Source organism: Spermophilus citellus (assembly GCF_964194105.1).
Source record: "Spermophilus citellus genome assembly, chromosome: 7".
Taxonomy (NCBI): Eukaryota; Metazoa; Chordata; class Mammalia; order Rodentia; family Sciuridae; genus Spermophilus; species Spermophilus citellus.
This window is the reverse complement of record NC_138188.1, coordinates 118,967,821-118,985,074: the sequence shown is the minus strand read 5'-3', so window position 1 is coordinate 118,985,074 and position 17,254 is coordinate 118,967,821. Positions and strand designations below refer to the sequence as shown.

At 38.9% G+C, this 17,254-nt stretch overlaps 1 protein-coding gene across 9 annotated transcripts in view; it reads left to right on the top strand.

Annotated features, from left to right (window-relative positions):
* LPP (LIM domain containing preferred translocation partner in lipoma) overlaps positions 1-17,254 on the top strand; it is a 654,410-nt gene that overhangs the window by 209,238 nt on the left and 427,918 nt on the right. For 8 of the 9 annotated variants that reach the window (XM_081302853.1, XM_081302852.1, XM_081302849.1 and 5 more), the window contains one exon: positions 15,462-15,663. In XM_081302853.1, coding sequence (XP_081158979.1) covers positions 15,471-15,663 — 193 coding nt within the window. In that variant the 5' untranslated portion in view covers positions 15,462-15,470. The remainder of the gene's footprint in view (positions 1-15,461; positions 15,664-17,254) is intronic. The other variant, XM_081302848.1, reaches the window with a different exon arrangement.

Below are 17,254 nucleotides of genomic sequence, written 5' to 3'. Positions count from 1 at the left end.
TTGTTATATTTCTTGTTCTCTTCCAGGCTTAAGAGGTACCATTTATAGTGAGCCTTTGAAATTCCTTTATTAATAATTTTTGTCCTTTGCATTTGTACACCTTGACATTTACAAGATACTCTCATATCTATCATTTCCCTTGGTTGTGATATCCCTGGGTGGCAAACAGGGCAGGGATTATTATCCCCATTATACAGATGAGGAAATCAAGGTCCCTGAGAACCAACAGGCCCTGACCTCTGGATGCTGTTGGAGCTGGTGTCAGAGTTGTGATTAGAAACATTACTAGGTCTATTGTATGAGTTTCAGGATTTTTTTTTTAAATCTGAGACATCAATAAATTAGTGATTTTTTTCTTGTGAGATCTCAGCATGACTGCATTTTCCAAATATTTTTTTTTTTCCTCCATCAATTGGTCTGAGAGGACAGTATCGTATATGTTGCACTTCATTCAAATACCAAGGCAAACATTTTCAAAGAAGACAGAAACCCTGAAAAAATTACTCCTTCTCTGGTCTTTTAAACCTCTACAGCCATCATATTAGAGTTTCTTTCCTGAGATTTTCCAGATGTAGGCTGCAATAAAGCATAGCATTTATGGGTTACTGAGTCCTATTCCTTTTTTAACTATCACAGGTCTCAGTGTTGTGTGACCTTTGTGTCTTGACCTTCAGTTTTAGGGAACAGAAGAATTTAGGAAGTTTTGTTAGGACTTGAATCCAGTAAATTCCCTCATGAGCACCAAGACTCAGAGTTGTGGAATGTCAGAGATAAAGGGACTTTCATGCATAGACCTCTTCTTGATTGGAAGTCATGGCCAGGGAATGATAGAGCTGGGGGCAGAATGCTGAGATTAGATTTCTCAGGCTGCCACTGTCTTCCTCTGCACCAGGGAGTCCTTTCAGAGTTGAGCCTACCTCTTCATTCTGTGCTGGCCCTGGCATGGCTCTTCTCCAAATTGACGGCTAGAGAACTCAGGCAGTCCTGATGGCACAGTCAGTCAGGATTTATTTGCACAATGAATGATTTGAATATATTCTTTGTTGATAAAACACCACATAATTGCCCACTGGAAAACTAAATTGTAAGAATTTTGAGTAGTTTTTAAAAAAATTTTAAATTTGTTTTAATTGGTTATATATGACAGTAGAATACACTTTGAGACATCATATATAATGGAGTATAATTTCTCATTCTTCTGGTTGTACATGATGTAGATTCAGACTGGCCCAATAGTTACATATGTATATGGAATAATGTCTGATTCATTCTATTATTCTTCCTATCTCCATAACCCACCCCTCCCTTTACTCCCCTCTCCATAAAGTAACTTTATCTTCCTTAGGACTTCCCCCACCACCAACCATTGTGATTTAATATCCGAATATCATAGAAAACATTTGGCTTTTAGTTTTTTGGGATTGGCTTATTTCACTTAGCATGATATTCTCCAGCTCTATCCATTAACCGGCAGATGCCATAATTTCATTGTTCTTGAAGGCTGAGTAATAGTCCATCATATATATATCACATTTAAAAAAAATCCATTTATCCGTTGAAGGGCATCTAGGTTGGTTCCACAGTTTAGCTATTGTGAATTGAGCTGCTATAAACATTGATGTAGCTGTATCACTGTAATATGCTGATTTTTTAAGTCCTTTGGGTATAAACCAAGAAGTGAGATAGCTGGGTCAAATGGTGGTTCCATTCCAACTTTTCTCAGGAATCTCCATACTCCTTCCCATACTGATTGCACCAATTTGCACTCCCACCAGCAATGTATGAGTGAACCTTTTTCCTAACATCGTTGTCAACATTTATTGTTGATAATTGCCATTCTGACTATGGTGAGATGAAATCTTAGAGTATTTTTGACTTGCATATTTCTTTAATTGCTAAAGATGTTGAACATTTTTTCCTATATTTGTTGATTAATTGTATTTCTTCTGTGAATTGTCTATTCAGTTCCTTAGCCCATTTATTGATTGGGTTATTTGTTTCTTGGTGTTAAGAGTCTTGAGTTCTTTATATATCCTGGAGATTATTACTGTATCTGAGGTGCATGTGGCCAACATTGAGTACTTTTTTAAATAGGGTTTACTATGGAAAACAAATAACTAGAGATTTCAAGCAGAAGATATTTAATATAGGGTATCAGTTGCTTTGAAATTATTGGAAAGACTATATAAAGCAGACTATAGGCTGAGTGGCTAGTAACCCATAACTGCTATGCTTAATGGCAGCCTACATCTGGATTCATTCCAGAACTACAGAGAATTACTCCATTTTATTTACTTAGGAAAGAGAAAGCCATGAGGCCTCTTTCAAGAATGTACTGCTGTGCTTGTGAACCAGAAATCAAGAAGCCATGATTAGGAAGGTGGTAACTGGACTGACCCTGAGACATGGAGTCCAACTTCCCTCTCTATCACAGCTGCTGCTGAATAACCACAAAGCCGAAGACTGAATATGAGAACATGGATGCAGAAACCCCAGCTGTCCTCTCCCACCTAGCCATGCTTCCAAACAGGCCAGAGCAGCGGAAAGATGGCCTCTATCTTATGATTGCCTCCCAAATCTCAAGACACTGCATGTGTTTTGAAGGATGTCTTTTGCAATCAAGCCCCATGTGCAAGGCAGCCTCCTAGTTGACAGGGCAAATTTGAGTACTGATTCACCATTCCCAGCACAGTAAATGTTATGACCTTCACACGTGGGAGTGTCCTCTGTACAGCTAAGTATGTAATAGAAACTCCCATGAGGCTGGAGTAACAATTGTCTTCTATTAGGTCTTCACTAGTTAGTGTAATTAATTATATAACAGAACAATTTCCCTTATGGGGAATTCCTATTTATCAGAAAAATGCCATAAGGAGGGAAGACCCTGAGCTGACCTGGGAGTGTATTCTAAGCTGTTTTGGTTTCAAATATCTTGGAAAGTACTAGAGGGATATGTGGAATATTATAACAATGCTTCCCATCTCTGGGGGGAGTTCTCTAGTTAACTTTCCATCCTGCGTCTCCTCCCTACACTTCCCCTCCCTATCCTTTAATGCACATGTAGAATTTGCAATGGAAATCAATGTAAACTACTTTATTTAAAATATATTAAATGGAGATGTGACCAATGAGCCTGTATTGATTTTTTTTTTTTTTGACTTCTTTAACTCTTACATAATCCTTATTTAGAAATGTGAAATAATTGTTAGTAATCCCCTTGAGCTTTACCCTTTCCTTCTAGTGGACAAATTTGGACACATTTTTTTTCCTCTTCCAAATTAAGAATCAGGTTAATTTATCATTCTTTTACTTTGTAATAAAATAGATATTGTGAAGTTACCGGTACTATTCATTTGGGTGGGGACAGGGGAGCACAGAGGTGGTAGAGATGTAATTGAAGTATATAATCTGATTTTATCATCAAAGGTGACATTCCTTTCTTCAGGAGAACGTTGATGCGTAGGTGAGTTGATAACAGCTTCTGTTAGATTTCTGCCATATCTTGCTTTCTTTTGTTTCAGCACAATCTTTTTTTTTTTTTAATCCATTCTTTCCTCCTTACTGGGGGCACATTCTTCTACAGCAGGGAAGCCCCCAGAGCTTCCTCTGCTCTTTTGTGTTGTGTGCTCTGACCTCTGAGCAACTGTGTCACAAAGTCTGGAACCTTTGGGGGAGGGACTGACTCTTTAAGGCTTCACTAGCACCAAGTGACCAGAACTTCATTACCAAGGTGTTGTAAATGGGTGACTATGGACACTATCTTCCAAACTGATGCACTTGTGGACAAGGGCATTGGTAATAATTATACCAAAGCAGCAGGGATAAATTGGATGTATGGTTACCCTAGTTATAAGGAACCATGGAAAGCAGTGATTGAAATGTTACTAAAATTATTCCCTTTACTCCTAATTCAGAAATGTGAAATAATTACCAGTAATCCCTTTCACCTTTATTCTTGCACCCTAATAGGTCCATTTGGACACTCCCCCCCATTTTAACTTTGGAATTGCCAGAGTTTGTCTCCGCTTGAGCTCTTTATAACTTTCACCAAACATTAAGCTTACTTTCTTTTTTTTTATATAATAATCACTTGCTGAGCGCTGAGGATGGGTTAGACCCTGTATTAAGGGACTAAGGAAAATAAAGCTGAGAAAAAAAATGTCATCTTTGTCCTTTGTTCACGATCAGTGCTGTGATATTATTTCAGGACACTGGGTTTTCTACCTGGCTCAAAGTCTAGGGGAATTCATCTTACGCTTCTCCCCCACTGAAGTGTAGTCTGCCAATGTAAAAAGATTTAAATGCCCAAATAATGGGTTTTATCAATTTGTTTATTTTATACTTAGGATATTGTTTTTGATTTGACATGAAGAAACTTTTTTTAATCAAAGAAAACTTTGAAAGCTACTGGTTTGGGATTTAAAATGTCATTGTTCTACAGCTAAAAGAATAGTGGGGAAAATACAAAGTGAAGAACCGAACTGATGAAACTTGAAACACAGAAGGACATAAATTGAATAGGAAACAAATAAATTGCCTTAAATATCTGAAGGATGATTGTGTATTGAGGTTTGTGATTGCTTGAATGCAAAGACAGGGCTGATAGGTGGACTCTGTGGGAAAACAGGTTTTGGCTATATTGAACTCTCCAGCAGTAATCACTTTCCTGCTATGAAAGGGGATGCCTTAGGAGGGCTGCCTTATGTCCTTGTCATTGGACTTGTGCAAGTGAACTCTCAGGTGGTGGGTGAACATCAGCCTGAACATCACATTAGAAGAAATACCTTCAATAATAATTTCGCAACTCGATTTCAAGGATGTCAAATTTCTGTTTTGGTGAATGTTGAGTAACTAGCTTAAAAATTTCTAAAGTGTGTGCATACGTACGAGCCTGTGTGTGTGTGTGTGTGTGTGTGTGTGTGTGTGTGTTTATTTCCTCCAGAATATTAGCTAATTGAAAATATACTTTATGCATTTTGGGTTTTTCTTTAATTGCATAGTGGCCAGTGCTTGATAAAAATGCAGAAGTCACAACACTATACTCTCATCAAGAGAAATTTAAAAGGGAATAGGCATCCTCTGGTATGATTCTGAAAGCGATCTGAAACAGCCTGGTTCATTTTTACTCATCTGCCATTGGTTAGTACCTCACCAAAGTTTGTCTCTGTTTCAAAATCTTGAAATAAAAGTGGAACAGTTTCCAACATGATTTAAGAAAAAGGTCACCAGTTGAAAATGGTTCCTATTATTTTTTTTTCTATTAAATGTGAAATTGCAAAAACAACCTTTCTTACATAATTCAAATTTATAATACATTATAATGAGAAATTTGTCTTTTCATACCATTTCAAACACTGAGAAATAATTTCTTTATGCTTTTGGATTGGTGTTAAACAGTTATTATTTCAAAGCATATAATGCATGAATTTGATGGTCTTCATTTTCTAGAACTAACTTGTGGTTCTTGAAGTTTGAGAATTTGTATTTCCCTCTTCCCTGCTTTATTTTTCCATTATCTGAGCACTTAAAAATTTAACTTAGCAATATTCTTATATTTTGACAATAGGATGAAGTTGATTTCACTTTTTAACAGGTGACAAATTTACTAGCACTTGCTAGTAATTAAAGGTGACAAGTAATTAGAGACACAGGTTAAACTGGAAATTTTAATTTATAATAATAATATCTGAATTCAATAATATCAACTCAAATTATGATGTTCAAACTCAATACAAAAGCTCTGAGATGATTTACACACAATGGTTGTGACATAGGTTATGAACAGCACAGTTGACAGGTGACAGTTTTGTGAGCACTATAATGTTCAAAAGGCTCACGTGTAGTGGTTCAGGCTATATCTTGTATCTGTGAACACTCTTAGTTGACTCCATATAATGGTATGGGCTGAATAAACACAGCATCACAGAAACACACATTATGGCCAGGAGTAAACTTGGCCTGAGATTCATCGGCAGTGGCTTCATCTTCATTGAAAAACAAATTGTCGACTTTTTCCAGTTACATGTAAGATAGAAAATTTTCTGCTATCGTCTTTATTTTTACTGTTATATCAAAGTGAATTTGCAATAAAGGAAAAATACAAACAAAATTATTAAAAAATTAAGAGTAATTAAAACATCCCTCAAGTGCTAGTAAACTTCCATGGTTTGTCTAATGGGCACAGCAGACATGTAAACAGATAACTAAAACAGTGTTTATGAGGTTAATACGAGTTTGAACAAGCTGTCAGGGGAACCAGACGAGTTAGTAGCAATTAACTTGCAGACCTACCCACTTATTGGTAGGGTTAGGAAGAGAAGATTCTAGATAACCACTAAGGCTTCCTCAGAGATTAGATTGTTGATTTTTCCCATCATCACTTTCTCATTCTTTTGGAGGGGCAAAACCTTTATGTGTTAGGCAGCCAGCATGCCATCTTTATAAATCCAGATTTCCACTTTCAGAAGTAGATTTACTGAGCTCAGAAGAGCTTATGCCATTGTTTGCCTCTCTCTCCTGGCCTTGTACAGAAAAGCAGTCTGTTGCTAGAATTAGAGAATTGAGAAACGTCCTTAAGAGTGCTTTTTTTTTTTTTTAATTTTAGTTGTAGATGGACACAATACCTTTATTTTTTTAATTTTTTTTTAATGTGGTGCTGGGGATCAAACCCAGTGCCTCACATGTGCTAGGTAAGTGCTTTACCACTGAGCCACAACCCCAGCCCAAGAGCTCCCCCTGCCCATTCAGGGCACTGGAGAGAAGTCATACCATTACAGAACATAAATTATAGTCATGGGAGGAGATTTTGGAGATCATCTTGCTAATTGTTTATTACTTTAGAGCTGGGGAAATTGAGATCCAGAGAGAGTGAATGTTTTTTGCTCACTTGGCCAGTAGAACAGTTGCCATAAGATATAAGGCTGGGGTCACCCATCTTCCATTCTGATTTTCAGTGGCAAGGGTGCTTGACTCTTTTGACAGGTTCTTTACTCCTCAGTCCATTTCAATGCCTTCCATCTACTTCATCCTGTCCATCCAGCCACAAGGAGTGTTTTTACTTGCTTAGGAAAACTCACCCACTGCAAAAGCTACTGGTAGGCAGAAAAACTGAGTTTGAATGCAGTCTCTGATGTGTTTTCACTGCTCTGATACATTCGGTAAGCTTCTCTGCATGTTATTTTGAACATGGCCCTCAAAGTACAAGAAATGTATCAGTTCCTAAGGTTTCTCCTCACTGGGACTCTCAGTGACCTTTTGCCTCCTGAATAACCTATCTGGGCGCTTGTCAACCATGTCTGGTTTTTTCCATGACTAATAGAAATTGTGGCAAACAAAAGGCCAGTTAGTGAGTATTGGTTCCACTCTCTCCTTAGCCTTCTCTGGAGAGTCCTGGTCTTCCAGTGCTATTTTTTCCCTGTCAGGGTTGATTGTTTCCTTCTGCAGTGACATTGTGAATCTGAAGTGAAAGTGCAGTGTAGGGGCATGTCTCCATTCTATCGAACTTTTTTATCGAAGACAACTACTTGTCTGGACTGGAACTTCTCTCTGCTGCTTTTTGGTTCTTTAGGGATCATCCAATGTATTTGGTCTGTTCTTGTCACCCACAGTGTTGCCAGGAACAGGGATTACATTGTTAGAATTCATTTCTGTGGGTACTAACTGTGCAAGACAGGTCAAATGTGTCGATTCCTGCTCTCCCTTCTTTCCACACTCCTCTCTTAGGAGCTAAAACATTGCTTGATAAGGAACCTCAGCCTACTTAGTTTATGGATTTGTGGGAGAATTATGGAACACAGGAGTTGGAAGGAATGGTAGCAGGTATCTAATCTTTAGTTTACAGATGGGGAAAGGCACTGAGGTTCAAGGAGGTCTGGGAACTAAAGTCATTGAGCCCATAAGTGATTGAGCAAGAAATTACACCCAAGCCCTCTGTATCTAAGTCTAGTGCTGTTTCCAGTTTTCCGAGTGTCTCTCAGAGCCTATATAAAGGTTTGGCATTTCTTAGAGTTGTTCTCTCATTACCCCTTCTGAGCAATGCCAGCTGTCCATGCAGAGAGTGGGGCATTTAGCCAGTGTTGGGCCAAAGCTGTCTGTAAAGAGAAGTTGAGTGAATACATTGACATTTTCAGCCCATGGCAGGTCCTGCTTTGCCCTTCCGGCTCTATCTGACCCAATGCTTCAGAAGAAGGGTGATTAGATTTGCTGTTCAACTAACAATTGTGTGTAATTTTCAGCTTGCCTTATTCTTCAGCACTATCTTCCCACGCTTCCATCACATGCCACAGCATATCTGCTTCGTAATTACACTGGTAGGGACTTACCTACGCCATTTGGAAAAAGGTTTGCCTAAAGTGCTTATTTACTTGTGAATAATAAATCTTGATTGATACCTTGGTAATCTCTGAGATCCATCCGAGACTCCCTCCCACAGTGGGGAGGGTTGAAGAGTCAGGGAAACGGGTGACACAAAAAGAAAAAAGAAAAAGAAAAAAGAGTCCTTCTTCCTCACTGATGAGCTAAAAGAATTATACATGATTAGAAATCTCCAGGCCAGACTTTTGCTTGATATTATTAGCTAGTTCTAAAGTCAGAATCTTTCATACAGTTGTAAAAGCTTGTGAGCAGGTTTGTCCATTAGTGTTCATGTAACCTAATCACCACATTTCTAGAGAAGGATACACCACATCTCGGAGTAGAAGTTGTATTGTATGCTCATGGCTGAGCTAAGACTGGAAGATGGTTCTGAATTCTGGAGCTGCTGCATCCTCCAGCCAATACCAGTAGGTAGATAAGGATGTACCCCAGAGAAGAAGGCACATTGTCCTATTTTAATAGATGATTAAGAAAGCAGTTTTGAAAACCCAGGAAGCTATTGACTTTTATATACAGAGAAAAGTTAAAGAGAAACTTTCAAAGATTTAGAAAAGTGTTATTTAAAATATAACTACTGCTTGTTTAAATGAAGAAAATGTGGCTGAGGGACATGATTGTTAAATCTGCCCTCAGCTGCTCCTGTGTTTAAGTCGCAGCTCCTCACCCTTCCAGTTCTTCTGCTGCCAAAATGGTGGTGTTAATTTTAGCTTCTTCCCTCAATACCATTGATTTGTTCAGCCAATACTGACCAAGAGCCAGACCTTGAGTTGGTCACCAAGGAAGATCTAGAGACTAATGTATTTCATTTAGAGATTAATATAAATGCTTTAAGTCAATCATTCTGTATCCTTGAATCGGAATGTATTCATAAAGAATCTGGGGATGTAGCTCAGTGGTAACAGTGCTTGCCTACCATGCACAAGGCCTTGGGTTCATTCCTTGGCACATAAATTAATAAATAATATATGTGTACAGATCTTATATGAATTTAGTGTGCAGCTTTTAAAAGTGATGTTACACCATATAATGGTTTGTGCTTTTTAAATTTTGGTGGCCTATATAAATGCTTATAGAGTAGAATATTGACTTGGGAGGAAAAAGAGAAAAAACAATATGACCAAACACTAGTTAGTTCTGCTTTTGTGAATGACAGATAGCAAGCTGGCATCACATGACACCTTTAGAGAGGCATAATGGCTTTGCTAGTATTAACTGTCATTTTACCTGTGACCCTAAGTTTTCCTGCCCATAGAGAAGGGCATGGTCATCCTATGGCATTTTTTAGTCATTCTCATTCTGTGGTGCCTTGATGAATTGGGTCTATTGACTATTGGCTTCATCAGTTTGTTAAAGTGTGGCTCACTGTGGTTAGGTTTGAGGAAACGGAGCATGGAACACATCACAGCTAGTAGAATCCAAGCAGTAGAAGTGGAGATAATAAAGCAAATCTGCTGCTGCTAGAGACCGTGGATTTGGGGTAAAAAAAAATCTGTGTTTAAATGTTAGTTGCAATTTATTAATTGTTTCCTTGATCAAGTCATTTAACCACTTACAGCCTTCCAACCTTATTTTGTGTGTGTGTGTGTGTGTGTGTGTGTACGTGTGCCCATGCACATGCATGTGGTACTGGGGATTAAACCCAAAGCCTTCTGCATGCTAGGCAAGCATTACTACTTAGCAACATCTCCAGCCCCCAGCTTTGCTTTCTTGCCTTGCTAAATGTGGATAATCATAATGCTACCTCATATGGTGGTGGGATGACTGAGTGGCCATTAGACAATCACGTCACAAAAAGCAAATCTTAAATGCATAGTTGCTGTTTGTTGTCAATGTGTGGCTTTTGTGTGCCTCCTGGATAATTAGAAGGTCATGACAGAGGAGCCACAGAGAAAAGGTAATAAGCAAAAATTATTAATTGCCTTTCATTAGCACATTATCTGGAAAATTGGTGCTCAGGGTGCCACGGCTCTGAGCCTCCCTTCACAGAAGGCATCTTGATTGGAGGAGGGCCATTGCTCTTGTTTTCCTCTCTTATGATGGGGTTGTATATATTTAGATCCTCTATGGGGATCTTCCCTTTCACTTCTTGCTTTCGTGATGATTATAAGCCTAGAGTGAAACCCATCTAGAACCAGAGGAAGTAAGAGCAGGGTAAGTTTTGGTCTATCAAAACCAGCTCTTACCTCTGTTTTTTGTTGTGTTCACCTTGGGTCTCTCTGAGTTGCTGAGTAGCCCCAATTGATGTGCTTGTTCATCCATTCGTTAAACTTTTCAAGTTTCTCTAAATCAATTTATCAAATGGAAGGGCCACATAAAGACTTCAGAGAAGAAAAATACTGTAGAATATCAGTTGTTTGGAACTTTATAGATGACCAATTTGCTCATGAGTGTCTTCCCTTATTAAACATCACTCTGGAATAGCTGAGATTAGAACTGGGGCCAGAGGAACTCTGCATCTATATGGCTGTATTTATTAACTTCCGTGAGTCCATCCCATGTGGACTATTTTTTTTTTTTTACATGCGGTTTTCACTCTCATTAGATTCCTGTTCAAAGTTAAAAGTTCTAGCTGCATATGTATTTACATGAGACCTTTATAAAGAAACTAATTTTCTCTTTCAGACCATTCCCTAACTATTCTTTCCCTACCTTCTTCTTTTCAGGACAGCTGATCTGTCCCTGACCCTCAGACATGCCTTGCTTTGTTCCTGTATAGTTATTGCCAGTCATTGTTCTTGTTGCTCCAGTTACCTTTCAGATCCTCTGTTTTAGAAGTTCTGGCTAAGGATTACCTCTGCCATGCCTGTGCTAGCTCCTGTAACAAACATCAGCATATATGTTTTCTATGATACTCTTTTTCTCATTCCTTACACACATACAAATATATCTTCCTCAGACAGACGTTAAGTCACTCAAGTAAAGGGTGAAATTTTGATTCATCTGGAGCTCCACTGATAAACATATAAACTCATTCCTTTAGCAAATTAGTAGATTATTTTTATTGAGTACCTATCATGTACTAGACTCTAGGATTGCAAACAATAATCACCTTTGCTGTCAAGGATTCTAGAATTCACTTGGGGATGCAGGCGCACAATCAGGCAGAGTACCATATGATGAATATGTAACAGAAGGGTGCCAGGCACTGTCCACCTGTAGAAACATGGCACACATATGAAATGAAGGACACAGTGGGTGGCTTATGTCTTTAAGGACATGGAGGAAGTAATTCTTTGCAGCTAAATGATGTGTAGTCAAGGAGAAATCATTTTTAACTGAGAGGTAGCTTGTTTCAGGAAATGGATGAATTTCCTGAAAACTAAGACTGAAAAATCACCTTAGAAGAAGTAAAAGACTGCTGCCATTGTAGAAGTTATTAGAAACATGATTATTATTTGTTATTAAAAAGATGTCATATTCTCATATTTAAATGACTGTACACTGAATCTTGATGAACCTTTAAAGATCAGGTAATTCCAAGGTCATTATTATCCTATTCCATTGTCTAGAATAGTTTATTGAACCCCCATATCAAAACCTAATAAAAAAGTAAAATGAACAGAGATAAAAATACTACAAAATGATCTTCTTATAAGTATATGTACAACAATTCTAAACACATAGTTAATTCATTAGTGTTTCAAAACACCAAAAATGTGACTTTGAAGGATTTATTCTAGGAATGCAAAGATGGTTCAATATCTGGAAATCTAACAACATGGTCCATTACACCACCAAATCCAGAGATACAGAAGTGAGATGATTGTATCCCCTATGGCAGAGAGCTAGAAATTCTAGACAGGTATATGTGACTGAGGGAGAACTGTATTCATTCGTTCAGTCTCTTCTGCATAAGATATTCTTATAGTGGCTTGTTGGCCAAGCATTGTGCTGGTGTAGTGCGACTATGCAAGAGTTTCCAGCTAATTGGGGAAGATAGGCTGGTAAATAAATTGCTTCCTTGTGGACTATTATAAGTTAAAAAAAACAAAACAAACAAACAAAACCCCCAAAGTACTAGAAGAGCACAGAAAAGGGATTAAGCTATTCCTATTGGGGCAAGTTAGGGAAATAATCACAGAGTCAGAGATATTTGAACTGGAGCAAAGTAAAGAGAGGGAGACAACATTGCTAATATTCTGCTTAAGGGCTGGAACAAGTGTTCAGTGTCATGAAAGTTTATTACAACATTTGGGACTTGTGTCTCTGGCTCACTGTTGATGTGGAGGAGAATGGCAAGAGAAGATGCTGTAAAGGGCATCTGCAAACATCTGAGGCAGAGGTGGAGCCTCAAGTGCCTCCTCAAAGAAGGCAGTGCCAGTGTAATTCTTGGTGCTGGGCCAATTGAAGCAACTATGGAGGTAATGGTTTGCATACTGATTCTTAAGGTTTACCTTCTTTTTAAAAATATATTCTCTTGGAAGCTGCTGTTTCTTTTTGTCTATAGTATATCTGAAAGGACAGTGTGACACATTCAATAGGTAACATAGGATTGCTCTGGATATGTGCATCTTTGTTTTACAGAGAAGTTATAAGTATGATATTAACCTATTTTTAAAAGTGTACAATTAAAATATATACTACAGAATTATGGTGCATTAAAACTTGAACATTGGGCTGGGGATGTGGCTCAAGCGGTAGCGCGCTCGCCTGGCATGCGTGCGGCCCGGGTTCGATCCTCAGCACCACATACCAACAAAGATGTTGTGTCGGCCGAGAACTGAAAAATAAATATTAAAAATTCTCTCTCTCTCTCCCCTCTCTCACTCTCTCTTTAAAAAAAAAAAAAAAAACTTGAACATTTTTTGATCCCATTTACTCTTCACTTACATTCTCATTAGAGATGTTGCAAGCAAAATAGTTACTTTTGTCCCCATTTGGTAGAAGACTGACACTTGGTTAAAAACAAACAAAAAATACCCCTGGTATTCCTTGGGGTGGGGGATATACAGTGGTAGAGAACTTGCCTAGAATGTACAAGGCCCTGGGCTCAATCCCTAATGCATGAATACGCAGGCGTGTGCATACACACACACACACACACACACACACACACACACAGTGTTTCTCAACCTTGACACATGGGCTTGATTTAGTACTTAATTTTGCTTTGCTCAAATGATTCCAAATGTGCAGATTTCTAGAGTGTAACTGACATTTATTGGTCGTTTCTCTATATTGGTTTTGTATTACACCTTAATGGTGGTTTAGTAATTGTATAAAATATATGGTTCCTGGCTTTCAAGGAACTTGAAGTTTTTTAAGTATGCATATATACATGCACATAAAGAAATATAGAAAAAGAAAAGAAAGGCTCTGTACCAGAGGAAAAGACCAGTTGTGGTCACTGGCTTCAATGACATGTGTCATGATTCCCAATCAGAGTATTCCTTATTGGATCATGTTATCCTACTCTCCTGGCAAAATTCTACCTCCAGGTGTTTTCCTCCTGGTAAGAAGGTCATATAATTTTCAGTGACCTTCTACGGGAACGGAAGCATTCCTTTCCCCCCATTTTGAATAGCAGTTAACAGCATACAATACTTTAATACTTTAATATTGTTTCACTGGTTGACAGAGAAGATCTTTTAAATCTTAGTTTTTCAGTAATGGAGGTGCCTTGGAGAGGGTTCAGAGTCATGCCGGTCATCCTCCATGTGCACTGATGTCAATTCTAGGGCTTCACTGTGTCTCAACTCTCCTCCTCTACCCTATTTCTCTACTGTTATGTCATGTGCTGAGGCCTTTTTTTCTTCCTGCATTTTCTTTGCTCTTTCTCTTTACAGACATCTGGAGGTAATCATGTAGTCCTCTTAATTAATTCAGTTCAATTAATGAATTACTAGGTGGGTTAGGGCTGGGAGTGGGTACATGTTACCTTCCGGGCCTCCCATGCTAGAGAGCTCTTGTAATCAGTCTTGGAGAGCTCTCCTTGGCAGGCTGCATGGAGGAGTGGTTGGCTTATCCTGGCAGAGGAGACTTCGATTTCCCTTTTTCATATAGTGTATGTAATATGATCAGAGCAATATCCAGGCTGGGCTGGTTGTTCCCCACATAAAGTTAGGTTTTTTCCTTAATTTCCAACATAGTGTCTGCTGAGCGTAGCTCTTAATGGACATCTCTTTGTTGTTCAGGGCTGACCTATGCATTATAGATGGGGAATATTCTATTTGTTTGCTACTAAATGCCATTAATTGTTCCAGGCATTGTGGCAACCAGTGTCCCCTGCCTCGCCATCTCTAGTAGTTCTTGGTAGGAAGCAGAACTGCTCTTGGAGGGGGTTCTGTCAGACATCTGTCATGCCCATCTTCCCAAAATAAGCTTTTATTGTTTCCTTAATGCCTGAAGGATAAACGTAATCTCTTCTCACTTTGGTTCTATCATATGTTTTGGTTCTGCTAGTTACTTTCTTTTCTTTCCCCTCCAGTCACATGAAACCAAGTGCTGGTATTTTTCTGCCTGTGTGACTTTCCTGCCATTGTTCAGGCTCAGCCTCTGGTCAGCATTCAGGGCCCAGCTGGGTGGCTGTCCTCGGTGAGGTCTTGCTGGCTGTGCTCCAGGCAAGGAGGATCTTATCTTTTTCTGCCTCCCAGCCACACATTTTAAAACCACACTTAGGTAACATTGCCTCATTTAGGTATCACAATTTAATTGGTATAATAATTGCTTTAATAAATTATTTATACAATTTGAAACTTTCCCCCCAATTTCCTACAAAGAAACTTCTTCGTGTTAGGAACCTTTTTTTTTTTTCATATCTACTTTTTCCAAGAGTATGGGTTACTGAAATAAATAATTACTGGAGAGGAGATATTCAAGCATGAGGGACTGTCTTCTTGTTCTCCTTTTCTCCCACCCTTTCTCCCCCTTCTACTCTCCTTCTCCTCTTTCTGATGATATCTCTTCCTCCCATGTTTTTCCTTTTTTCCATACTCCTTCTCCTTTCTTATTTCTTTCTTATTTTTTTTTCCAGAGAGCTTTATTTAAAGTCCTTAGGCATGGATTAAGTGAAATAACCGTGAAGTGAGGTATGCCACCTTCACTTTCATGCTTCTCTAAAAACTGTGTTTATTTCTTTTTTATTACAGATTCCAATAATGTCTCATCCATCTTGGCTGCCACCCAAAAGCACTGGTGAGCCCCTTGGCCATGTGCCTGCACGGATGGAGACCACCCATTCTTTTGGGACCCCCAGTATTTCAGTGTCTACACAACAGCCACCCAAGAAGTTTGCACCGGTAGTGGCTCCAAAACCCAAGTACAACCCATACAAGCAACCTGGAGGTGAGGGTAAGTGCTGGCATTTCAGATTTCAGTGTCCACCATGGGAAAATTCAGTATAATGGAAGTGATTTATAGTATATTGTTGTGTGGCCAAAAGGTGGCTTGTAAATTAATTCACAATGTATTTAGCATAGTTTTTGGACTATCAAAGGTTAATGAGCCTCCAGTAATTACCTGGCTCAATTCCTTTTTTAGAAACAAAGAGAATAAGCCCTCACAAGGGTTATATGTATATGGATATGGCTTCTTTATTCAAATATGGCTTCTTTATTCAAAGCTTAGTGTCCTTGTGCTACCTTATCCTCTATCTCAGCCCACTGTCTCGTGGGTATGTGTCCACCATCTAATGGTTCCCATCACCATTGATCATTTGCTCCAAATTGTTGCTAAGCAATAGTCTGAGAAACCCATATGAAGTGAATCTAATTGAGTGCCTGGAATAATTTTCCCTTTTTCGGCTCTTTCTGCTGCCTTAGGCTGCTGGAGGATGAAGTTGTCTTCAGAGCTCTGGGAGGTTTTCACTTGCTAAAGCTCACAGGCAATTCTGACTGAAGCCTTAGATTCAGGGGTTTTTAATAATCATACCTTCAGTTTACACTGAGTGGGGTGTGAAGGTCTGCCTGAAGTGAGCACCACATGTGTGTGCAAATGCTGCTGTACTTCTTGGTTGAAGTAGTACCATATTTTTGCCAGTCATTATCAGCAGCTCATTCAAACCTATGAAACCATAATTTATAACTAATACACAGAAGAATGCTGTGTTTCTAGAAACTGAGAAAGAAGAGGTGGTGGAAGGAGAGTCAGCTGCTCTGTCCCTATTTTCTACCCCATCTCACCTTTTAAAAAGATTATCTTAGCCTTTCTATGATTTTTTCCATTACTTCTTGGATAACATTTTGGCATGTTTGGTTTAGAAATACTTCCCAAGACTTTTCCATGTTCTGTGTTAATGTTTAGTCTTTCTCTTTTCTTCCTATTTCTCTCCGACTCCCAGTAAATACTTTGCTAGTCTGTTAGTGTTTTAGGACTGATGCTAGAAGCCGGGTTGAGATGTCTAGACGTCTAGCTTGTGTGAGGTGGCCAAATGCCTAGGAAGAGTGTAGGGAGGGTCATACATCAGCTTGGCTGAAGCTGTGGCTATGGATCTTTGGATGTCCTTTCCCCAGAAAAGGTGACCAGACCTTTAGAGACTTGCTCTGGAAAAACAGCAAATGAAGCCCACAGCACTCTTCTGTTCTCCATACCAGTGCTTGAAGTTTTATTGCCCTTGAAGGAGACTGCATTTTTTTTTGCAACTAATCAGGGTCTTAGTGGAATTGGTTTTCTTTGACTCATCATTCTTTAGTGATTGTGGGGCTTGGAAATGGGATCTGGAAGAGGATTGCTCTCACGGGGACAGGAGGAGCCATGTGTTGGCTTCCTCATTTGTTTTCTCAACATTTTCCTATTCTAATTACTCCTTGACATTGCTACTTTGTCTCCTAACTTTGGAGATAACTCAAAAGGACTTCCTTCTAATAGGAATACAGACATGGTCAGTTAAAGAGTAAGTTGGAGGCAATGTGAAGAAATTTTAGCAGGTATGATAGTTGATGTC